At 48.7% G+C, this 25,597-nt stretch overlaps 1 protein-coding gene across 2 annotated transcripts in view; it reads right to left on the bottom strand.

Moving 5' to 3' along the window:
- The window catches only part of ZDHHC14 (zinc finger DHHC-type palmitoyltransferase 14), a 276,699-nt gene that overhangs the window by 30,871 nt on the left and 220,231 nt on the right, over window positions 1-25,597 (bottom strand). For both annotated transcript variants that reach the window (XM_012536454.3, XM_004263681.4), the window contains exons 4-5: window positions 8,823-8,960; window positions 5,482-5,530 (exon numbers count right to left, since the gene is read on the bottom strand). In XM_012536454.3, the coding sequence (XP_012391908.1) occupies window positions 5,482-5,530; window positions 8,823-8,960 (187 nt within the window). The remainder of the gene's footprint in view (window positions 1-5,481; window positions 5,531-8,822; window positions 8,961-25,597) is intronic.

Raw genomic sequence — 25,597 nt, forward strand, 5'->3', positions numbered from 1 at the left:
TGCTCTTGCCAAGGGTGACCCTGGTGGTCGAACGTCCTTCCTCTTCCCCACCACAGCCCGGGAAGGGCCTGCTCAGTGCCCACAAGTGAGCCAGAGCCAGTCGTTCTACTCACAGCCACTTACGACGTTTCCCGCCGCCCCCGCCCGCTCCTTCTCACCTGTGTCTCCTTCCCACCTCCTCCCAGAAAGTCAGTAGAAGGGAAGACATCATAAAGATCAGAGCAGAGGGCTTCCCTGGTGGCGCAGTGGTTGAGGGTCCGCCTGCTGATTCAGGGGACACGGGTTCGTGCCCCGGTCTGGGAAGATCCCACATGCCGCAGAGCAGCTGGGCCCATGAGCCACGGCCGCTGAGCCTGCGCGTCCGGAGCCTGTGCTCCGCAACGGGTGAGGCCACAACAGTGAGAGGCCCGCGTACCGCAAAAAAACAAAAAAAAAAGATCAGAGCAGAAACAAAAGAAATAGAAATGAAGAAAACAATGACAAAGATCAATGAAGCTAAAAGCTGGTTCTTTGAGAAGATAAACAAAATTGATAAGCCTTTAGCCAGACTCATCAAGAAAAAAAGGGAGAGGACTCAGATCAATAAAATTAGAAATGAAAAAGAAGTTACAACCGACACCGCAGAAATACAAAAGATCATGAGAGACTACTACAAGCAACTCTATGCCAACGAAATGGACAACCTGAAAGAAATGGACAAATTCTTAGAAAGGTACAACCTTCTAAGACTGAACCAGGAAGACATAGAAAATATGAACAGACCAATCACAAGTAATGAAATTGAAACTGTGATTAAAAATCTTCCAACAAACAGAAGTCCAGGACCAGATGGCTGGTCACAGGCGATTGTATCAAACATTTAGAGAAGAGCTAACACTCAATCCTCCTCAAACTCTTTCATGCTGGAACTAGACACCGTCCCCTGGACACCTGGCTCACTTCCTGAATGAGCTGGTTGATGCCTTTCTCCTATAAAGTCCTGCTGGTTGCATGCGGGCCTGATGAAGAGCTTTTTACTTTAGCAATGTTCCCATCATTCATGGCAGTATTTCTGATAAGGAGTCCTGGCTAATGAGGCATTTTTGTTTCTAATCTCTCTCATTTCATCAACCACACCTTTTTGAGTTGGATATTTTGCAGATTAAATCCACGGTGAGAAACCTTTGCCTGTGCCCCCATTTGTCATCAAAATATTTTTGTATTATTGTCAGGAGATCAGATTGGAGGCTACCGAAGCATTTTAAATATATTTTCTTGCCCGAGAACACTCTGCAGGGGTCACTTGCAAAGGCTGCCCTGGACTTTCCTGGGCTCGGGCAATTCAGCCCGAAAACCTCCTCTTGTTTTAAGAACTTGGTACTTTGCAGATTCTTGCACAGACTGCAGGTCCGGAGCGGACGAGCCGTGGGCAGCGCTGCCATCATCAGAGGACGGCTTCTGCGAGTGTGAAACATCACAGATCAGCCTCATCCGTCATAAATCCACCACCTCAGAAGAGACTCCCAAGCTCTTAGGGCCTCAGCAGCAGAAGGGAGCTTAGAGCTACTGCGTTTAATATTTATCTGATGCTAGAATCTCCTCCCACCCTGACCAGCAGGATGCATCCTCTTTTGGAGTGCCACTGTCCCTGTGACCCGTCCTCCCCAGGCCATAGCATTCCTGAGCAGCCCCCGTGGTAGCGCACCCATCTCGGGAGCTAAAAGCCGCCCCTTAGAAGTTTCCACCCGGCTATCTCCATGGAGCCTCCAAAGCCACACAGGTGTCCAGAGGAAAAGCAGGAGCCAGAAACAGCATCCTGATGGGACCCAACCTCACTTATCACACGTATGTTATCCCTTATAACCAGAACTCCTTTTTTCAAAAATACATCACAACCCAGTAGAAACTAAAACATACTTTTTCTTCTGGAATATGAATTTATGATAAAGCATCAGAACTCAGCACTTCCTAATAGACTCACTCAATAAGAGGGCATCTTCCCCAAAGCATGTATTTAAACAGAAAACACGTGGCCAGAACAGACTGCCTTAGGTCTTCACACCATTGACTGGGGAGAGGCACACACAGAATGTTTCTGTGCTTTGTAATTAAAAACCCAGCACTGGGCTTCCCTGGTGGCGCAGTGGTTGAGAGTCTGCCTGCCGATGCAGGGGACACGGGTTCGTGCCCCGGTCCGGGAAGATCCCACATGCCGCGGAGCGGCTGGGCCCGTGAGCCATGGCCGCTGAGCCGGCGTGTCCGGAACCTGTGCTCCGCAACGGGAGAGGCCACAACAGTGAGAGGCCCGCGTACCGCAAACAACAACAACAACAACAAAAACCCCAGCACTTTGCTTTCCTACGGGTGTGTCTGGCATTCCTGAAATTCTCCACTACTTCCAAAAATAAATAAAGAAGATCGGGGTTGGGAGCGTCGCTCCTCCCTCCCTATGGGCAGCTTTTCTTCTCGTTCCTCCCGCGCCTTGCTCTTGGTTCTGCTTTTCTCCGAGAGAGAAATGGAGTGGTTTTATCAGAGGGTCTCTATGTTGCTGGGCAGCTCCCTGGGATATTCTGGCTTCAGCTTTAGGTCACCTTTTTCCAGGCAGGAGCCCAGCCTGACACTGGATCAGGAGGTGCCACAAAACCAAGTGGGGACCCAGTCAGCAGGAGTAAAGTTAGATAATAACTTCACCTATTAAACTGTGAAGGGCCGGCTAATTCACCAAGGACCTCATGGGGCATTCTGTTAGCATTTTCAACCGGAACTCAGGGCAGGAGATATATGTGTGTGTGTATGTGTGTGTATGTATTCTTCTATATGTATATGTATACACACACATATACACATATATGTGCATACATGTATGTATATATACACATACACACATATACATATATATGTGTGTGTATATTTATGTGTGTGTGTATATATATATATATTTTAAAGCCCATCCATTTTTGTCTCCCATCCCCTCTCTCCTAGATTAACAGAAAGGGCAGAAAGGGAAGAGAGGGAATTCACAGTCAACTCAAGAAGTGACCTGGTGACGTCTAGTGAGCTTCCCGGATGGGTTCAGAGACAGATCCTCTCAAACCCACCTGCACCTGAGTGCCTGATTCCTGGGTACATCCTACCTGAAGGCCTGTGGGGTTGACAGGACAATGGCCTCCCCAAAGATGCCCTAATCCCTAGCAGCTGTGAATACATTATCCACATGGCAAAGGGGAGTCTGTAGATCGAAGGTCATTGGTCTTGAGATGGGGAGATTTTCCCGAACGGTCTGGATGCGGCCACTCTTCAGAAGCAGAGAGGCTTTCTGGCTGAGGGCAGAGAGATAAGCGTTAGAGGCAGGGGGGACTCAGAGCGTGAGAGGGATTTGATCCCCTGTTGCTGGCCTTGAAGAGAAAGGGAGGAGTCAGGGAACGGAGCAAGGAGAGGGGCCCTCAGCCCTACACCCCATGAGTTTAGTCAACTACCTGAATGAGCCGGAAGAGGATTCTCCCCTGAGACTTCAGGTAAGAATCCAGGCTGGCGACACCTTGGTTTCCGCCTGGGACCCGGAGAAGAAATCAGCCGAGCCTACGGGACTTCTGACCTGCAGAACCGGGCGATAATAAATTTATGTGGCTTTAAGCCTCCTTTTTTGTGGCTATTCGTTACAACAGCAACAGGAAGCTAATACAGCCGGCACGTGCCAGAGCAGTGCTGGGGAAGGCCCCGGCCCGGATGTGCCGGGGTGCCCTGCAGCCGTGTCTGGAGGCTGTCAGGGGCCTGCCATGCGCTCAGAGCAGGTTGTGTTGCCACAGCTGCAGCTGCCAAGCTTCTGAATGTGGAGGACACGCCTGGGTGACACCTGTAAAGGGGAAATGCCTGGCTGTTGGCTGAGAGGCTCAGCCCTGGATATGGCGGCACTGTTTGGAAAGGCAGTGGCTGAGATTCTCAGGAGCTTTCAAGAATCGCGCCATAGGAGAAACTACGCGGGCCTCTCACTGTGGCGGCCTCTCCCGTTGCGGAGCACAGGCTCCGGACGCGCAGGCTCAGCGGCCATGGCTCACGGGCCCAGCCGCTCCGCGGCACGTGGGATCTTCCCGGACCGGGGCACGAACCCTCGTCCCCTGCATCGGCAGGCGGACTCTCAACCACTGCGCCACCAGGGAAGCCCAGGAGAAACTCTTTACCTCTACCTGAGAATGATATTTCAAGGGAAGATAAGTTAAAATTTGCTCTGAACCAAATAAGAGCATTCCTCTCCTTCGTCCGCTTTCCACACGAACAGCACAGTTTGCACACCGCTGAAACACACTGTCACTCCTCTCAGCAGCGTCTGTCTACTCCCCTCACTGGGGAGCGCAATGCTATTGATTACACAGACCATAAGCACAGCCAAGCCAGGAGCACGAGCAGACGCGTGCTCTAGAGGACGTTCTGGCAGAGCTGCCTGTGGCATCCATTGCCACACATCGTCCAGCACGGGCCCATGGCCTCAGGAAAGGCACAGGTGCCTGGGACCGGGGAGGGGAGATGGCTAAGCCTGCCACACTCTTGAGGCTTCAGAAAGCATTCCAGCTGGCAGCCCAGTCCTCAGTGCCGGTTCTGAGCTGCATTCATAAAACTTAACAAGACTAGCATGTTTTCACGATGGAACTGATTTCCTGAAAGACTTAGACGAGCCTCTTCTTCAGGGAAGAAAAGACAAGGCTTGGCTGTAAGCTATGCCAAAGCAACATGCCTTGAAAACCGAAGGACACAGAGAAGCGATGATGGTGGAGGATGGTTACCCCGGCAGGGTTGGGGAGGGAAACGAAGGAGGCATTTCCCATGGGACCTGCTTTTAGCAGCCACCGATGCTGAGAATTTCGTTCCCAGCACAACCTTTCCTTCTGGCCAACTTCTAGCTAACTCTAGCTTCTCAGATCATTAACAGAAGACAGGACATACCTGTGAAATGTACTCTCCAAGAGCCTCTGTACATCTTCATCTGTCCCTGTCCCCTCTTTAAGAGATGAGCAGCTGACTACAGAATCTGTAGTAGCCGCCAAAATTCTGTGCTGCCCATGAACACAGAGGGTCTGAGGATCCCCACATGGCGACTGCACCAAGACGGGACCCACCCAGGGGCGTCCGCAAATATTCCGTAGGGACCACCCGCTGATCAAAATGTAGCCAGTTGGAACTCAGCCTGACTTCTCCCCAGACCAACCTGCTGTAACGCAAATCAGTGTGGGTTTCTGGGGGTGGGCAAGAATTCACACTTAGTTTTCTAGTGAAAGAGCACTTCAATTTAAACAAGGCTAAATGAGTCACTTCGACGTTCAAGCGTTCAGAGGCTGTTACTCACACAAGTGAGTGTTCGGGAGTTCTTGGGATACTTTACAGAAGAAAAGGGAACACGATTTATGAAAAGGAAAGCCAAGGCACCAGATGAAGAGGTTACTGAGTAGATGTGGCCAGTCCAATACTTAACACGTTAGCATTGTAAAAAACAACAGCCAGAAAGGATATCTTGCAGGACTGTCCTTAAGAGCATTTAGGAATCCTGCTTGCTGTGAACCTGTGGGAAGGAAAGCAGAATTTAGTATTCAGACATCACCTCCAGAAAACAGCCTTCAGGCTGAAAGCTCTCTCATCTACATAAAAATAATAGGTGTCTAAAGAGCAATTAAATAATTACATTTTGTCATTCTGTAGAACCCAGTGCACTGATCAGAGATTGAGATTCCACCGAAGTTATTCAACTAGAAAGTGGCAGATTCATAAGCTGACCCGACATCTGCAGGATATTTCTTCAATAAAAGCAGATGGATGCCTGCATACTTTCCCGTAAATTATAGTTCTGATTACTCCTTTGTTTTCCTCATTTGAATGGAAAAACAGAATACTGTATGCTATTTTTTCCTCTTCTTTTATGAAACACTGTTTTGCCAAAGTTTGTTAACTTTTGACCCTGGGCATTTTGTAAACTAGGCTATGCATAAAAGATGTCTTTCTCTGCATCCCAGAGTAAACAAACTCACAAAGCTGAAGTTTATGACTGATTCCTTCTGGGTTTGAGACATATTAATACGAACTGTCTGCACAAGAAAACATTTCTTCAGGGGCCTGAGTAAAGATGCATCTGACAAGAAGCGATTTTTATTTTATGTATTGGTGTTTAATGCTTTTTAAAAGAAAAGCCCCCATGGAGGAGCTCTTGGTGGTCCCACCTTGGGGTGGCGAGCCTGGGTCCATGTGTTTTGGGGACATAATCTGGCCCTGGGGCGGCTGTGAGATAAGCGGGGAGGACGGATGCCATGGGACTGGTTCTAGAGCATTCTGTGGCCTTGTCTGCTGGCGAGGCTGCAATGTGGGAGAGAGAGGCAGGGCCCCAGACTCCTCTGTGTAACTGGAGGCCAGGCTGGCTACTGGGAGGCTAAGGTTGGGACTGCTCCAGTTCTTCCTCGAGCTCCCATCCCCTCTGTGCCCACTGGCCACCGCGGGAGCACGAGGATGTGCCGTTCGCTAGGATGCCAACCGGTGGGAGAGCTAACGAGGAAAGGTGTTCTCTTCCATCCCTGCTAGGCCAGGAGGGTGAAGCCAGCACATGGACAGATCTTAGAGCAAACACAATCTTGAGGCAAAAGGAGGGACGAAAAGAAATGATTTCTCTTTCCCTACTGAACCCAAATTGCATCGCCTTCCCAGGCTCTGCTTCCAGATGTCACCTTCCCAGCAATCTCTGTGACCGCGGGGCTTCCTCCCCGGCCACCCCTCGCTGTCCTGTGTCCCCTCTCAGAGCCCACTTCCCGGCAGGGAGGACTCAGGGGACAGTCCCCCCGCTGCTCTCAAACAGCTCTCTGCCTTTGCCAAGGCTTCCAGAATCTTAGGGGGATCACGGAGCCTCGTAAAACCTCTTGCCCTTCCCGAGAGCAAATCGGGGTTCAGGCGGGCTCGTTCAGTGGGGGCTGTAGTGAGGATGCAGAAGCAGGGGAGAGGAAAACCTTTATCTGCTTCTGTCCGAAACAGTCGGGTCACTTGCAGGCAGGTAAGTTCAGAATGCTTTCTTTGTGGAAGACCGGATTACCGGTACCTCAGCATAAACTACAGCAAAAGCTCCATTTTGCCGAAACCAGGGTGAGTAAAACTTTAGAGGAGATGAAAATGCCACTGTGGTGGCAGACGTCGCCGTGTGTGCCTCTGCGTGTGCGTGTGCGTGTGTGCGCGTGTGTTTGTGTTCCCAGAGCTTACGTGCGAGGCTGAGCAAGTGAAAACTGCTTTATATCCGGAATGTAGGGGCAAGGCCAAAAATGAATGTGACTATAGACAGATAGATGGACAGGCATTTTGAAGTCGCTAAAGATGCTATAAGATGTAAAATGTAAGATGTTAAATATACATATATATTTAAGATATAAGATGTTAAAGACTATTTTTCAGTGCCATAAATATGCTGGAATATCAGTACTTCTGTCTTCTCTAGCTGTGTAAGCAATTGCTTCTACTGTCTATTAACACATACATAGGACCCTAGTTACACTTTTGCCGTTTTGAGACTCTGAAAATAGAACAGGTGCCTCGGCAGGGCGCTGCGGCATCCTTCCCAGGTGGTGCGGAAGGGGTCTCTAATCAACGTTAATCCTCTTCTTCCCATCCCACCAAGTTATGGCTCTCAACCATGTATTCCAAATTTGTGTCACGTTCAGATCAAAGGATTTCAGTCAGAAAGAATGGGAACTAGGATTTTAAATGCCTAAGAAAATTTGGGATAGGCCATTCATGTCCAAAATGGACCAATATTTAAAAAGAACTAATGTTAAACTTTCCATACCGTCCGCTTCCCCCAGCCCCCGTACAAACCCCACCAAGAGAGCAGCGGGGAGAATGCGCATGTCTAAGCTCAGCCTTGGCACACTGTGGTTTCAGCACTGCTGCAGGGAAGCAAGTGAGGTGTGTGTCCAGATACTTCCGGAAACACTCCAGAGAGAGGCTCTGTACTCGCTAATGGGTGGGTGTACTTCAGGAATGTGGACAGAGGCCATGCTGGTCTTTAACGTTGCTAATGGAACCGTAATGGAAGTTTAAGGCTCACGTTTATAGGTCAAAGCCAAGTGGCTTCCTTCTCATCACTGCCTATTACAGGAGAGTGAGAGGCCAGGAAATGGAAGAAATTCAAAATTATGACCTTAGGAAGGGTAATGAAAAATGCCATTTGCTTAGGCAAATATATATTAAAGTCATGTATATCCACACTTCATTTTTAATAAAGTCGCTTCCTTCATATGCCAGGGGTAGCTTGCCAATGTTCTGGCAGGTAATTAAACATCTTATCAAACATACATCTTTAACATTTATAGATATGTGTGTAAGAAAGCTCAGTCTTTATCCCCCCCTTTTTTTTTTTTAGGGAGAGTGACTATTCCTGCTTAAGTAGATATCACATTAAAAAAAAAAAAAAAGCTCTGTTGTTCAATGGGTATCATTACAGCACATTATTCTTTGTGAAAACATGGGAGTAATTTCTCCTGGGGATCCATTAGCAGAAGAGAAAGTGAAGTCACGAGGGTGGAATAGGGACCATGTATCAAGGAGAAGGTCTTGTAAGTGAAAGAGTCTGATCCAGGGGTGCCCCTGGCAACTGCTGTGGGAAGGATGGGGATGGGGGGTGGGAGGGAGAGAGGCAGGGTGACAAGGCTGGGAGGGAGGTGAGAAACAAAAGGCAGGCTGGAAGCGAGGAGGGGGCTAGGGAGAAGGGGAAAGAGAAGAAAGAGAGAGCCCGGAATGACCAAAATATTAAATCAAAATTAAATCAGAAAACTAAAGTCAGGCAAATGGTTACATACGTAATCTGATTTCGCCAGCATACTTACGAAGAATGACGTGGGTGATAACGAATGCAAATATAAAGACTGTCAGAAAAGACAGAGATAAAATAAACATATAAAAATATCTGTAGTTTCTTTTCCCCACACAGTTGCCTACCCAGGGACAGTGGTGATCAAATCGTTCTGAAATGAGAGGCAGAAAAAAGAAAATGGAAATCAATTAATAAAATGTCTTTTTACTTGAGGGAGCTCCCCCCCAATACTCTAATAATATAACAAAATGGTATCATTGTATGTACGTACTTCCAAATTCACCACTCAGAGAAATGCTTACCGTTAAGACATTTCAAGAACATAATTATTCTTTCAACAGAGCTTAGCTGTTTTGAAAAAACAAAACGTGTGCATTCTATTCTCATTACAATAGAAAAGCAAAGATTTCCCTCTTTTGTACAAGAAAGCTCTTTGGTTCACAGAACAATCTTCCCTTAAGATGGTACCAACACTCTTGATGGTAATTGCTGGGCTGGGCTGGGCTGGGCTGGGGCTCAGTCTTTCATGGGTGTGTGGTACTGATTGACCATCTTTCATGGTAAGTGGCCAAGACAGAGGCCACTAGGGGCCTGGGACAGGACAGAGGGACAATCCCTTGTTCTCCCATCCCAGTTATAGCCGTTTTCTAAAAAATGTCTCTGCTATTTCAATAGTCGTAGAATTGATAGCATTTTAAAAATGATCTATGATCTACAAATAATGCAATATGCCTGATCTTTTAGTCCACAATTCTCAGCTTCCTTACCTGTAAGACAAGGATACTGTATAGAGTCTTGTGAGGCTAAGTACCGTCTGGGAAAGTATTTTAAAAAAAACAGTATGTGGTGCTTTAAGGTTTCTCAAGAGATGTCACGTACATCAATACATTTGGCCCTGAAACATTCCTATGAGGAAAATGATGCTGCTGCCCTATTTTACAGATGAGCAAACTGAGGCCTAGAAGGGAGACTGCCTGCAGGGGCCATACAGCTCAGAGGCAGTGGAACTAGCATTGAGGCCAGGTCTTTCTCGGGGCTGATTCTGTCTTCTCAATGCACAGGCTGCCTTGAGCACTTGGTAAATGACTGAGCACTGGCTTTGGGCATTTTTATACTGTTATCCCAAACCTGTGTCGTCTCACCTTGGGATTTCACACAAAGTCTGCAGGACATTTGTTCTTCCCCTTGCAAGCAATAGCTAAGTGCTTCTCTACTCTTCAGCTGATCTATTCAGAAGGCCTATCGAGACTGTCGTTCTAACACACCCACTCACAGCAGACTACCTGCCGCAGGTCGGGGAGGAAAATGCCACCCTTTTTCACTTGGGCTCTTTTTTTTTTTTTTTTTTTTCTGTACGCGGGCCTCTTACTGTTGTGTCCTCTCCCGTTGCGGAGCACAGGCCCTGGACGCACAGGCTCAGCGGCCATGACTCACAGGCCCAGCCGCTCCGCGGCATGTGGGATCTTCCCGGACCGGGGCACGAACCCGTGTCCCCTGCATCGGCAGGCGGACTCTCAACCACTGTGCCACCAGGGAAGCCCCCTTCACTTGGGCTCTTATCCAAACTTAGCTTTTACCCAATTTTCACATCTTATCTGTCTACATGTGCTTTGAAAACACACAGAGAGGCCTCTGTGAGGTGTGACTCTGTAAACAAAACATCATAAAGTTATGCAAGGCAGTGTTTCCTTTCTTTCTGGTCACCGATCACACACCACTCATCTCATATTTTATGTCTAGTGCAAGCTTATTTCTTGAAAAGGGCACGAGGACGCCTGGAGACAGTGGTGGCAGAGGAACTGTAAGATCCACCGTTGTCTGCAAATGACATCAACAGGCAGCAGCCAGTCTGAGCAGAGGACAGCCAGAGAGAAATTTCAGAGCTCACCAGCCTGGTGACAACCTGATGGCCTATAAGATGCTGACATTCAAAGGAAAGCAACTCCCATTGGTGTGTCTGTGTGAGTGACACGTTAACATGTGTTACCAACCCCACACAGCTGGAAAAGTTAATCCCTGCGCAAAAACAACCTCATTTCCCCAAGTCACTGATCTACACAGGCTGTATAATGGAGAGGTCTATATGAAACAGGCAAAAATAAAAAAGAAATCAGAATCAGTGGAATTTTCCAAAGACTTTGAGGCTGTCGAGAAACCTCTTTTCTTCTTAACACACGCCTGTGGAAAGTGAGAATGACAAGTGGAGGCTGGGGAAGCCCAGGTTAGGTTGGCACCTCTGGTTCCAGCTGTGAAAGCTGATCTCCAGATGCCAAGCACGTGGCGGACTGAGCCTCCTAATTAAAGTGAGACTCGCCCACCAGCAGAGGAGACATCAGGGCTTGGGAGGCAGAATTAACACTGCGGATCCCCCCCAGGCCAAGTACCAAGGTCTTATGGCTTCCGGTAATCATTTCTATGGGGGCAGGTGGTAGCTGTATTTTTAGCTTAGAAAGTTTACTATTAGCTAAGCTGAGATAACGTGCTTTCCTGAGCTGCTAAGGAATGAAAGCAACAGATGGGGCACATGAGACCCTTGGGCACGGGGTCTGGGGGGGCTTCGGAGAAAACTAGTGCTGTCTCAGAATGGGTGCGAACACCTGGCTCTCTGGCAGCCCTGAGCTGGAAGCAGTTTCCATTGGGAAATTTGTCTTACAGACAACTTTTTCTTGGCTGACGAAATTCCCACTAACAATGTAGGCTTGCGGAGAAACGCTTCCATGTAAGGGTTTTCACGCTCTCCTTTGTGACTGTTGTACACGCCTTGGTAAATGAGCCTGAGAGCTGGGTGCGCATCTCTGTGGAAGAAGGAAGCTCAGAGCCCAGGGCCGCCTCCCGGACCCCGGTACCCTCCTCCCTGACTTCCGGGGTGTCGGGGCGGGAGAGGGGTTGCACCCAGGCTGGGCCTGCGCCTCTTCTCTGCGGACTCTCTCTCTCTCTCACCCAATAATCTCCTCCCCCCCGGGGTTCAAATGCCAACTCTACACTGATGACGCCCAAATGGCCGCCGCCGCCTTCATCCACCTTCTCGAAAATCATCTGATTTATTTTTACTAGCTTTTACCTGCCAGCTCCACTAAGCCTTTAATAAATGTTTGTCAAGGACTGAATAAACCCTCATGCTACCACGAGGACGTCCCGTGAGCAAGCACGTTGCCCAGGGCCGCACGGCTAACGGCAGCCAGGCCAGCCCGGTTCTAGCGGCTTCCAGAACTCTCGCCCACGAAACGCCCCGCCAGCCGGGGTGAGCGTCCCCGTGAGCCCCGCGCTGTATCAAGCGCTGGGACCACGAAGAAGAGAAACAGCGGCGTAACGAACCCTCCACGGCCTCCAGTAATTCCCTGTCTCGTTGGCGACAGCACTATTTTCACAATCCAGAATATTCCTCAGACCCAAAGGATGAGCCTCTAACAGAGGAAAACCGAATTTAGCGAGAAAACCAGTCTGTTCTCTGACGATGCTGGCAGCACACAGCACCCTCCCTGATGGGTCGAGAAGAGAATCGGGGCGAGGGGCGCTCGCCTGGCCCTCACTGGCTCCATTTGGGAGCCGTTGAGGCCGCTGCGAACAGGGAGGCCTGTGTTACTGTTTCCAGGAGGGACAGCAGACAAGCGCCGGGCGCCAGCGGGCACACGGGTGGCTTCCTGGGACTGAGTGAGGCAGTGACTGGCCGGAGGGAGAACACCTGGAGCCGGGCTACAGCTGGCAACGTGGCCACATGCAGCCGCACCATCTGAGATGCTTCAAACAACTGTTACCGGAGGGCAGACTGCGTATGTTCCGTGTGGAAAAACTGGAGGGTGTCCTATGCAACAGGGGGGGCGAGAGGGGTGTGTGTGACGGCGGTTCTTTAAAAAACCGCCTCGGATTTGCTGCTAAATCCCTCAACTCTGAAGTCTGGATTCTGCCAGAAAGGAGTGGTTTCTACACTGCAGCCTCTCTGGAGGGTTCCTGTAATCAAATGAGGAGCCGTTCCCTACACCAGGCTGTTGGGTATCTGTGCTCAGCTGTGCTAAGCGGAGGGACAGAGCCTCGGGGGAAGGGAATAGAACATGGGGGGCGGGGATTGGGGGTGATAACCTAGAAATTTCTCTAAAATAATGAGAGGTCTGAGTTCGCCAGCTGGGGTGCCCTGCCCACACCCCAGTTAGCATCGCGCTGCCCTGGCATGGCTTATGGACTTATTTTCCTCTCCTTCCCCAGGTGAGGCCTTGCGGTGAGAAATCATCTCCAGTCACCTAATAGCCCTGGCACCTAAGTGCCTGGCATGTAGCACACACTCGAAAATATACACTAAGCAAAGGAAAAAATGCCATTAATTGCCTTGGGTAGTTTTCCGAGTGATCCCTGCTCCTGGCTGCCAGGTGGAGAGACTGGAAAATGCTGATGAAAAGATGAGATGTCAGGCATGCCAACTACAGGAAAGGGCAGGGCTCCATGAAATTTGAATATGTGCAGAGAAGGTTGAGGGTTGGAAGATGCGGATAGAGGCTGAAAGAGCTGATGGGACATCTGTTAGTGTGAATCACCTCACGGAGAAGCAGCCTCTGGCCTGTCTTGCTAATGGTGGGAAGCAGAGGTGGTTTTATTGAAAGCTCCATAGGGTGCCATTGGGAGAGCCCGAGGCTTCAGGTGGAATTCAAGTCAGGGGGAATTCCAGGCAACTTCAAAGTCACCAGATCCTAAGCGGGGAAAGAAGGTTCCATTAAGATGGCCAGTGGGAACACTGTTTAGGCGAAGGAGTTATGATCCTATTTTGTTAACGCCAAACTCTAAATACTAATGAAAAGAATATTATCAACGATGATTAACGCTACCATTCACTGAGTGCCTCTTCCATCGTTATCTCATTTATCCTTGACCACGGCCCCATGAGGTAGGTGCTATCCCCACACTTTTCAGACGAGGGTGCCACTGAGCCAGGTGAGGTACCGCAGGTGCTGAGCTGAGGGATTAGGCCACTCCTCTGATTAAAGGAAGAATTTGACTTCCTGGAGAGATGGAGTATGAAAAAGAGGCCTTAAAAATAAGTAGAAATGGAGACGTATTAAAATTGGGCAGGAAGAGAAAAATCCACTGAAATATTAAGGGAAATACTAATGGAAACGTATTTGCAAAAGTTGTGTTTGAAGGTTGCCAGAAAAGGAATAAAAGCATTTGAAAATGTTAAGAATTTGAAATCTCCCAGAAGTCAGGCCCTCAAGAGATAAATAAAATCATATCCTCTGGCCAAGCAATTCTGAGTTTTCCATACAGTGGTCCTGGGCTCTGTGGCCTGCGTCTCCTCTCTGCAAGGGTGTCTCGAGAATCCTGTGAAAACTGCTATGTGAAACTTCTCATTTAAATGTTAATTACATTTAAATTAAGGTAAATGTTTTTAAAGGCATGAAGGGGAAAATTACTTTTTCTTTAAACCTAGGACTTTTTTACCTCCAAAATTAGAAAAATGTTGCCTCATGAGGTCTCTTTTGCCTCTTTAGAATGATGAACGTTGAGATATAGTGGTACGTGTGTTATTACGTGGCCTTTATGGTTCCCACGTAATTGAAAAAGTTATGTAATAGGAACATTTAAATATGAAACTAGCTCAAGTATCAGAGGACCATATTCTTAGACACTAAATAATTCATGCTGTTCTAGATCTTTTGGTAAAATCTAATTATAGCGTTGCCACTGTGTTTAATGATTTCTGGAGAGCAACCTCACCTGCTAACTCCACTCCTTTTCTCACTTTTAACCAAACTTTATTGAGTCCTTGCTATGTGCCAGGCACTGTGCTAAGTATTTCACATGAATTGCATCACTTAATTCTCACGAAACCTTGTGAGGTTGATGTTATTATGCCCATTTTACAGAAGAGGAACGTGCAGACAGAGGAGTTGGCATTGGAGCCCAGGTGTTAACCTGTACTCTTTTTTTTTTAATTAATTAATTTATTTATTTATTTTCGCTGTGTTGGGTCTTCATTTCTGTGCGAGGGCTTTCTCTAGTTGCAGTGAGTGGGGGCCACTCTTCATCGTGGTGCTCGGGCCTCTCACTGTTGCAACCTCTCTTGTTGCAGAGCACAGGCTCCAGACGCGCAGGCTCAGTAGTTGTGGCTCACGGGCCCAGTCGCTCCGCGGCATGTGGGATCTTCCCAGACCAGGGCTCGAACCCGTGTCCCCTGCATTAGCAGGCAGACTCCCAACCACTGCGCCACCAGGGAAGCCCCCTAACCTGTATTCTTAACCACCACCTGTTCCCGCCTCCCGTGCCAGTTCCCTGCTGGTCACTGTGCCAGGTGGGCCCTGAGGACCTGGCCCCTCCCTCCTGGGGAAGCACACTTGGGCACCCGCAGCTCCAGGCACAGCACATCAGCAGGAATGGGAACAAGAGTGGACCATGGCCACACCAGGACTGGCAGTTGTGTCGGTGGCCCCTTGGGCTTCTTCTGGTTCAGGGCATCTACCCTCTGGGGGATGTGGAGAAGACCTAGCTCATGTCTGGGTGCCCACCCTCAATCAAGAAGTAATCTAACCTGTGAAAAGATGGCCTCATTCTCAGCAAAGTAAACATCAGAAGAAGCGAACTTGGGCTTCCCTGGTGGCGCAGCGGTTGAGAGTCCACCTGCCGATGCAGGGGACACGGGTTCGTGCCCCGGTCCAGGAAGATCCCACATGCCGCGGAGCGGCTAGGCCCGTGAGCCATGGCCGCTGGGCCTGCACATCTGGAGCCTGTGCTCCGCAACGGGAGAGGCCACAACAAGTGAGAGGCCCGTGAACCGCAAAAAAAAAAAAAAGAAGCGAACTTCTTATGGAGACATACAGATTGGACAAACCTGCTTGCCAAACACTATTGAGACTGTGTGGCTTGGGGGTTATGTGGGGCAAACGGATGTATCAGGGAAGGTTTCTTATGTCCCCCCCGCCCCAACATATCTTTGCTCCTTTTCTGAAAATGATTTCTATCTGTTTAATTTTATGGTGCAACAAAATCAAGACATCATATTAACTAACTCTGTGGCCTTAAAGTATCAATACGTCTCTTCTACACGGGGACTTAGTTTCTTTACATGTAAAAAGTTGGATTAAATAAGCTCCAGGACACCTTTGAGATGTAAAATTAAATGTAAAGCAACTCTGTGTTTTATTAACACCCGTAGGGATTCTTCTGGTCTTGAGTCCTTGCCAGTGTCCCATAAATTAAGATTCTGCAGCTTCTAGCTCCTTTTGTTAAAAAATCTAAAAATTTTCAATGTAAAACCAATTAGTAAATGTAGAATCGTTGTAACCTTCACACTACAATTTAACATAACCTTGGACCATACCCCCTCCCCCACCCGCATGCTCTCATTTGCCTCTGCCCTGGCTTTGCCACTACCCGGCACAGTGCCGAGTCTCTTTGGGCATCAAATGAGGGGGCTTGACTAACGGCCAACTAAGGTCCCTTCAGCTCCTCAAAAGGGCAACTTAATATATTTGTTTCCTCTAATTTTCTAGGGTTGTTTACCGTTTGCTTTTAACTCCTGTTTCCAATGTTGGGGAAATTCTGTGCTTCTGGGAGGAGAGACAAGCGTGCACGGGAGATGCATTTTGAAGCAACTTATACCATGAGGTAGATATGCTGATTAGAAACAAAGATGAAGCTGTTGAGAAAAGGGGTGGGGGGAAAGGTTTTTACAGGAAGCAAAGAGAAATAGTTGCTATTTCTAAGAAAGTGAGGGAGAAAAGGTTTAGTTTGTGATATAAATAATTTTTGAAAGGAGATATAAGAATGTGAATAGAAATGAGATTATTTTAAAAAGTGAATCAGCCTGTTGTGGTGCAGAAGGAAACCCTACAATTCCCAGGAGGGTCATCAAATGAAGAGTAAATTCTAAGGAGGCAGGAGAATTACCTTCCCTTGTCTCCTCCAGCCCCTCCCAGAGCTCTCTGTCTTTATCAGACTCAGAATTAGAGCCCCAGCACTGAGGTCTTTGAGCTTTCTGAAATTTAGTTGCTGGATTAGGGCTCTGCATCATTATGATAAAATGAGTAATATAAGTTCCAATTTGTACATCCTCAGGAAAACAGTCTTGTACATGGGTGGTCCTCAGTAGTTCTCCAGCTGTAACTTGCTAAGTTGTGAAACTCTAAAACAAGCTCCACTCTAAGCAAGGGCTTGAATGCTAGTGAGTCTGCTTCCGGGGCGGCCACTCCCTGACCCCTCTGGGCCCCTCTCAGCATCAGCTCCACTCCGTCTCTGGGTTTGCAGGGCCAGAAACTATGCCTGCGAGGTCTCCTTAATTCTCCACAGAATAAAACAATTATCTTCTGAATCTGAAAAACAAGCTCATGCTATCAACCAACACCCTGCTTTCTCTAGAATTCTCTAGTCTCCATTCCTCTCTAGAAATTCCAAGCCTTGACATCAGTATCCACACCACCTTACATCACAATGGCTTAAACACCTGTAGGGCTTTCTGGTTTTTAATACCTGTTCACATTCTTTACCTCACGTGCCCCATACCGAACCTCTGCCGTGGGCAGCACAGATTCCCAAGTACAGGAGACACAGAAAGTGAATCTCACACCAAATGCAATGGCCACAGGCCCAGGGCTCCTCCATGCTACGTCTGGGTCTAGAGCTGCTTCTAATGTCTACTCCCTGCTTCTCCCACTTCCCCACACTCTTTGGGCAGGTGTTCTTTCATGGCCAGTTACTATGTTTTTTGAAGCCAGTCAATTTATCCTCAAAGTGAAGGTTTCAGAACTGACTTATGCGTACATTATACAGGTAAAGCTAGCAATTCTAAGGCTCTTCAAAACCTTTTAATTTGACTACAATACACAATAGAAAAATTATATTCCGGATGGGCACGCTTTTCCAAAGTAAGCCTGCTTCTGTGATCTTGCAGCAAAGAATCTACATCATCTAAGGTGCAGAGAGCTGTGTCTATGAGCAGGACACAGCAGCCTAATGGAATGGATGATGCTTCCCTTGAAAAGCAAACTGTGATATGTCCAAAGTAGTTGTCTTAAAAAAATTTATCCAGAATGAGACCTCTTTGCAAAGCTTCTGAGACACTTCATTTTTCTTAAGTTGAAACTGTAGACCCAACTTCATTATGAGTAGTATTAAAATATAAGGCAAGCTCAAGGAAAGAAACAGCTACGCATTGTGCCTTATACAATTACAAGTGTAATTTCTCATCTGGTAATATAATTCTATACGTATTGTGTGTTACAAGATTACGTAGTCAGATGTTGGATGGGAGAGTGAGAGGGGCACACCCTCCCCCTCTAACCCTTCTTCAGTATATGTTCTGACGGTCACCTGGAGGGCTTATTTTTATGAGGGTGACATTCACGTTTACAATGTTCATAATGGTCCTCAGTTTCCCATTTCTAAAAGGTGGGCGTGGCCAGAAGACCCTCAGGCGCCCTCCCTGTCCAGCCCTCCCAGAGTCAGGAGTCCCTGTGGCTCAGGCCAGCTCTCTGTGAACAAGTCCTGGCTGCCCCTTTGTTGGTACAGAACAGAAGCAGAGCTGAACTCATGAGCAGAAGGGGTGTTTGATGCTCAGAAGTCATCTGTAGGGCTTTCCAAAATCCGCACTGCACACTGACTCTGCCCAGACGTTCAGCCCCCTTGGAGTACCTGCTTCTCCAGCTGCCTGGGTGGCATTTTAGGGCATGTGCCCGAGGTTCCACAATCCTGTGTCCCTTCGGCTCAGGGTTCTGTGATCTACTACAAACATCCAGGCTTGGGAGGGTGCCGTTGGGAGTGGATAACCCCAGTCATTCCTCTCGAGCACAAGGGTCAGCTTGTGCACCCTTGGGCTTTTTTTTTTTTTTTTTTGTGGTACGCGGGCCTCTCACTGTTGTGGCCTCTCCCGTTGCGGAGCACAGGCTCCAGATGCGCAGGCTCAGCGGCCATGGCTTACGGGCCCAGCCGCTCCGTGGCATGTGGGATCTTCCCGCACTGGGGCACGAACCCTTGTCCCCTGCATCGGCAGGGGGACTCTCAATCACTGCACCACCAGGGAAGCCCCACCCTTGGGCTTTTATGCTTCTCACCGATGTATTTTCCTCGGGTGAGTTCATGCCATCTTTCCACTGCCTGCTAGACATTTCCACCTAACTTTCCCATAGCCACCGCTCATTCAGCGGGTCATGAGCTGTGTTTATTATGCTCCCTTGTCCTCGCGCCTCACTAACCTGCCTTTTCTTAGTAAATGGCGCCCCCATGCATCTAGTTGCCCAAGGTAGGAAATGCATTCACTTCTGCCTTTGGCTCTCACCTCTCCCATCCAGCCCGTCAACAGGATTGTTCATTGTATTACTCCTGCTATCTCTTCTATGCTTCTGCTCCCTGTCTCTGAAGGCCATTGCAGCAACCCCGTGACCTCTTTCATGAACCACCGTGAAACCTTCCTGGTTTCCTCACGCTGCTGCTAGAGGGACCACCAAAGCAAATAAGACCATGGCAGCCCTTTGCTTGTATTCCCTGCGCAGCTCCTGCAGCCGCAGCCTTGATGTCTGCAGAGCTAATGCATTTCCAAATTGAGCTCCTTGGGTGCTGGAAGGCCCACCTTTCGTTCCCCTTCACCTAGAGCAGTCAGATCTATATCTGTTTTCTATACTGGTTTCCTCACTATATTCTTTTTCTAAAATGGTCTACTGTTTACAACCACCAGAAAAAAAAAATTACGATCGGCTAGTAAATGTTCACTGTAATTGTTCTAAGCAATCCCAAGTTAAGTTTCAAGTATGTGATATTGCTCTGTTGGTGGTGCATTGTTGAAAGTACATTGGATTCTTAAGTTAAAGGCCCTGAAGTCCTCATCCTAAATACCTATTTTGTGATGTAACCTAGGCAGGTTTCTGGGCCCCAGCAGTTGGATATGTCATTAAGGTTTCTTTCTCACTCAAATATTAGGATTGTATGGCTAAATAAAACTTTTCAAGAATGAGGTCCATGGTGTCCACTCCACAAAATTACGAAGTGCTGGCAGGCCTCCGCAGTAGAAACTCTATAAATAATTGATAAGAGCTAGCTCTCTTATAGACCCAGGTTAGACCCGGAGCTAACTGGTGGCCCTACAGAGACTACTAAGTACTACATAAATACTCCCACCACCAGAATCAGGTCAGCAGACTTCTTAGACTCTAGATATAGTGTGTTGTTTTCTTGTTTGTTGCTGTTGTTTGTACAAACCATGCCAGCACTTCACTGAGTTACCACAGTCTAGTCAGCGGATTGCTAATTACTTTTCTAAACACAGGCCCTCAAAAGAACAGGCCAAAGATTCTATCTAATGGTCAGGACTGGCTATGTACTCTGCGGGGCCCACTGCACAAGGAAACTATAGAGCATCATATTCAGAAATTACTCAGAATTTCAAGATGGCAAGAGCAGAGCATTAAATCAGCCTTGGTTCCTACATACCCACTGAGCTGCCCTGTTAACTGTTTACGGCCCGGGAATGTGGTTTTCTGATTTGTGGCAGATTAATGTCTAGAGATTCTATTGGGTTGTCTGAAAGGATTTACAGAGAGCTGCTAAGAGCAAAGTATAGTGAGGAAATTACGATTATCTAAGAGTTAAGCTTAACAGTAGGTCAAAATCCCCGTTCCATATGGAGAGCCTTGGGGCAAGTAGCAAAACCCTCCTGGCTGCCACTTGCTAGAGCTACGGAGCTCCATCCCGGGCAGGGCCGGGAGAGGCTCTCAGGGTTCCACTGGCCTGGGTGAGGTGTGATGGGATGAGGGTGATGGAGGAGGATGTGATGGGGGACATGTGATGGGGGACATCTGAGGCAAAGGCAGCAAACGCTAACACTGCACACCCTCTCATCTACTGTCTTCCACGAATATCAGAAGCTCTGTTTTTTAACCTCTACAGTACTGATTCTTAATATTTTATTTCCCAATGCTTTGAAAATCCAATGAAAATGACAGTCCCTCCCACCCTCATGCACTCACACCCAGCCTTTACATACAGCTTCCTGCAGCCTGTTCTTAGTTGACAACGGTTGACCTATTGGTTTAGTTTGCTGAAACTGAAGTCACCAATTTCAACAACTAATTTTCAAGTTAAGTTGTTCTAAGAAGGCAGAAAGGCAGGTGCCTACCTTTGATTGGCTTGCTAAATGTGCCCTCTCCTCGGGACCCGAAGGTACACACCCCACACCCTAGCCCCACTCGAGGCTGGTACTCTGCTCACCCAGCATAACTGCCAGTCATTGACCACAGGTCGGGAGCTGCTTTACATAGAGGAAGGGCCTATGTTTTATTCAGGGTTTTCCAAGCTAAGGGCTGTGATCAAGTAGTGAGTCATAAAATTAGTTTAGTTGGTCGTGCCCAACATTAAAAAAAAAAAGAATAAAATAGAAAATATCAAGGCATCTCATATACTCAAGTACGGCTGCATGAAACTTTGAGTATCTGTGTAAATTGAGTCCCGATATAAAATGCATTTCTTACTGTGAGTTGCAGGGGGAAAAAATTTGAAAGCTACTGCTTTATTCAAATTGGCAGCTGGTACATGATAGGCCCTCAAATACTTGCTGAGTGAATAAATATATGTATAAATTATATCTGTAATAGGCCTAAATACATTATGAGTCATTTTAAATTGTCGTTTCCATCCTCCCAGAACTGTATCAGGGTTACCAGTTCCTGATCAGACTTAATTTAAAAAATTATAATTTCTCTTGGAGTCTAAAAATTTTCAATTGTACCGCTGGGAGGTCTGAGGGTGTGAGTGGTGAGTTTTGTTCAGACTGGGGGAAGGAAACTTTTTTGTTCCGGTTGAGAACAGTAACCTAGTCCCTGAGAGAAAGGTACCCCGGAAAGATGAAGCAGATACAGGCAGAGGAGTATCCAATTCTCTTTTTCTCCTTCCTCCCTCCCTTCCGTCCTTCCCTCCCTCCTTCAGCAAATGTTAACTGAGCAGCTGCAGGCCAGGGAGGTGCAGGTTGCTGAGAACACTTGGTGAGGAACAGACAGAGCTGCCCTCTTGGAGCTTACACGTCCACCAGGCAGAGGCTTTCATCAAATAACCGGCCAGAGCTGTGAAGGCCGAGCACAGAAAACCCAGGGAGGAGTGTGCTTCCCTAGGAACCAGCCCAGAGCCCTCCGGGAGAGGACTTCACAGAGAAGATGTGCCTTTTTCCAGGAACTGAGAGGAGACCCTCAGGGCTGGAGTCCAGGCAGCAAGGTGTGAGGTACCACAGAGCTGGAGAGGGGCAGGGCACAGATCTGGTAGACCAGGTGAAGGATGTGGGCCTCCTTCCTGTGAGCCATCAGCAGGAAAGCACACTCAAGGAGAGAGGTGGTGTGCTCAGATTCTGTTTGGGATGGTAGCGGGGTCCACTAGGAGACCCCCACCCAGGCAAGGTGAGAGATGACGGTAGCTTGCCATTGGCCATGCTAGTGTAAGGGGAGGGAAATGCACCCACCTAGAAAGAAAAAGTACAGGGCCTGGTGGTGTTTAGGGAAGGATGGGAGGGGAAGAAGCCAAATATGAAACATTTGGTGTTTGCCTTGAGCAACCGATGGACAGCGTTGGCACTCCGCGAGCTGTGGGTCCCGGGGAATGCTGACTTGGGATGTCTCTGGGCTCTCCAAGTGGAGATGCCCGGAGAGCAGATGCATCTGCCAAGTCTGCAGCTCTGAGGAGAGGCCTGAGCTGGAGACATAAACCTGAGAGACAGAGACAGACTTCGGGAAGGCAGAAGGCAGCGAGACCAGAGATGAGCACACTCACTCCCCAGAGACGCGAAGCCAGGAGCCACAGACAAATCAGGGGAGACAGAGCGAGCCAAAGAGGTACACATGCCGCGAGAGCAAGACAGACGGAAACTGACTTTCACGAAGTAGTTGCCTGTGGCTTTCTTGGGTATCGAAGAAGTGTTTTTAAAACAGAGCTGCCGTTGGACAATTACAGGCAGAAATGAGGTGAGCACTTCTTGGTCAGCTAAAAATAAAACCACGGTCAAAGATCACTTTTCTCTGGATTAGGTCCAATTTACCTTTGCATTAGAAGTGGGCATGTGTGCAGTGCGTGGACCTGTGGTTGATTTCATGGCAGCAATCCAGGACTGGCTGAGAAGGTGCCCGGATGCCCCAGAGATCCTGTGGTTGAGACCCTTCCTGTTGGTGAAGGATGCACTTTCCAAAATATAGCACCAGACAGACAGTCTCTTTCTTTTGTTGAAAACAGTTTTTAAATACATAAATGCACAGAATAAGAAAAGATGTGTGTTTTAAAATTTACTTTAAATGCATTGTTTTAAACTATTAGAGTCTTCTAACAAAGCATTTTTCTGAAGTATACATGTAGACGGCTCCTGGTCTTACACGAGAATATCTGCCCCAAGTATCCAGAAAGCCGCCCCAGGGCTGGCCATGCACGTTCTGCTTCCCATGATGGTGATGTGTCTCATTCTACGATTATAACTTAGCCTTCTGACTATGAATTGGCTGCCCAAGTAGTTGGACCAGTCACAGAGTCACTTGCTGAAGATGAACACGTCAGCATCCTGGCTTTGCTGGTTCCGTGCGAGAGCTCAGCTGACAGGGCCTGTCCCAAAGGGTGGCTCTGAACTCGACAGGCCAGCAAGCCAGGACCCAACCCTGCGAAGAGCAGGGCTGCTCTGAGGGGGCTCTGGGGGTAGCCCTGCTTCCCAGGGTGTGAGCCAACCTTGCCTGCCACTCCTCATTTATGTGTGTGAACGCTCCCTCCACCCCTGCCTCCCAAGGCTGTGGGAAGGCTTCCACGGATGTGAACAGAGTCAAGCTCACTGAACCTTCACGGGGGCGGGCAGTTTACTTGATTGTTCTCACTCCAGGTCCAGATTCTTGACTCAGGTAGGATCTATGCAGTTCAGCCGCCTGTGGATAATGATACTTAAGGGAGGTGGGGTCATCCCTTGGGCCTCTATGATGCCAGCGAAGGACTCTGTTGGGAATGTCTGAGGCTCCCTGAGGACTCACCCTACAAAGCCATGGGCAGAAGTTCTACAAATGCACGTTGTGATGTTATCTCTGAGTTTTTCTCTCCAAGGAAATGCTGAAGACTTTCAGCCAGCAAGTCTAGGAGGCTGGACCGGTCCAGCCAGATGCACCTCTGGGGTCCCCTTGCTGTTCCCTGACACCTTGAGGCAAGGCTCTCCTTCCCCCACACTCGGGGAAGCACTCGCCCCGAGCCCAGCCTTTGTCCGTGGACGGTCCCTTGTTATCTGCGGCTTCTCGCGGGATTTGCTTTCTCCTCTCGGCACTGTCTCCACCTCCTCTGTTCTCTGTTCTGAGGCCCCAGGAGAGGGGGAAAGACATTTTCTGTTTAGGGCAGGATTGAAAGTGGACTCCTCGTTAGCAACAGCCCGAAACATTTTTGGCTAAAGACCATTCAACAGCCCACCTCACTCACCACGAAGCTCTCAGTGTTCTTCGTGACGTCAGTTTGTAAACAGCTGGACAGCAGGGAGGAGGGGTCATGCTGGTGGTGGGGAAGGTTCCGGATAGGGGGCTGCCCTGTGGGCACAGCTGGCATTCTGAGCAGCTGCGGGGCAGCCCCGAGCCAGGTGAGGCGCGTCTCCCCCCAGCTCTGTTTCCTCTCAGCCCCGACGGCTCTGACCCAGCACCTTTGCTGCCACTGCCATCTCACTACCTCTCACTTCCTCTCCACGTTCGCCTTTCTTGCTCCCTCCCTTCTGTATTTCTTTTCCTACTATTTTCTAGCACTTCTTTCCTCCCCTTCCCCCCTTTTTTCTTCACTGTCTCTGACCTCAGACACCAGCCAACCACTCACAGCTGGACACACGTGGTACCCAGTTCCTTGAAGCTGACGTCACTGTCTCTGGGTCCTCGTGTTTAAGTTGCTGCAGATCCAGTTCTGGGCCAAGAGCCAGAGGGTTCCGGTGGTTACACTGAGTTATGTACTTTATAGACTCAGGTCATTGTGTCATGACTGACGGAAAATACGTCAACTTGATTTTTCTTTAAAGGCATTAATTTCCTAATATGGGGAAATAGTCATGCGCTCAGGAGACAGAGGGATCGAAAACTCACTCTTCTTTGCCCCAAGTCCACGAATTTAATGAAGCACTTAGTTCCGTGGCTTCTTCCTCTGGAGGATTTCTGGGATCCATCCACGCCGTCTTTCCATCTCCACGGCTACTTCCCTAGTTATAGGGTAGCTGCAGCCCTCCTACCCATCTCCTTGGCCCTGTCTTATCACCACCAGTTCACCCTCTGCAATGCTGACAGAGAGCACTTTCTGAAACACACGGTTGATAAGGCCACTCCACTGTCCCTTGCCCTTGGGATAAGACTGAAGCCCCTCAGCGCGGCTTGGAAGGCGTCTTTCCTCTGGCTGCAGCCCTCTCTGCCTGCACTCTCCACTTTCTCTAGTCCCATGGGTCTGCCCGCCTCCCGCTGCCCTGCGCCTCTGCACAGGTCATCCTCCCATGACCTGTGCATACACTGGTCTCAGATGGGCTGCTCCTTCCTCTGGGTTAGGAACCTCTCCCATATGCTCCCACATGACCCTGTACCACAGGAGTCTGTGACTCTACCTGAGTTCCTCGGTAGGGAAGCTCTGCGGGCAGGGCTGTGCTGTTCACCGTCACCATCGTCTCCCCAGTGCCTGCCTAGCACAGAGCCTGACACACCAGCAACAGTCAGAGGATATTCCTTAAACAGGTGGGCCAATGAAGTGCTGACATGGCCATGTGCATAGCCCTAAAGGATTATTAGCCTAGAGGCTCCCCGCTTCCCTGAGCACAGCATTATAACAGCCCCAGGCACACATGCTGGTGATTTCCTGTCC

Source organism: Orcinus orca, chromosome 12 (assembly GCF_937001465.1).
Source record: "Orcinus orca chromosome 12, mOrcOrc1.1, whole genome shotgun sequence".
Classification (NCBI taxonomy): domain Eukaryota; kingdom Metazoa; phylum Chordata; class Mammalia; order Artiodactyla; family Delphinidae; genus Orcinus; species Orcinus orca.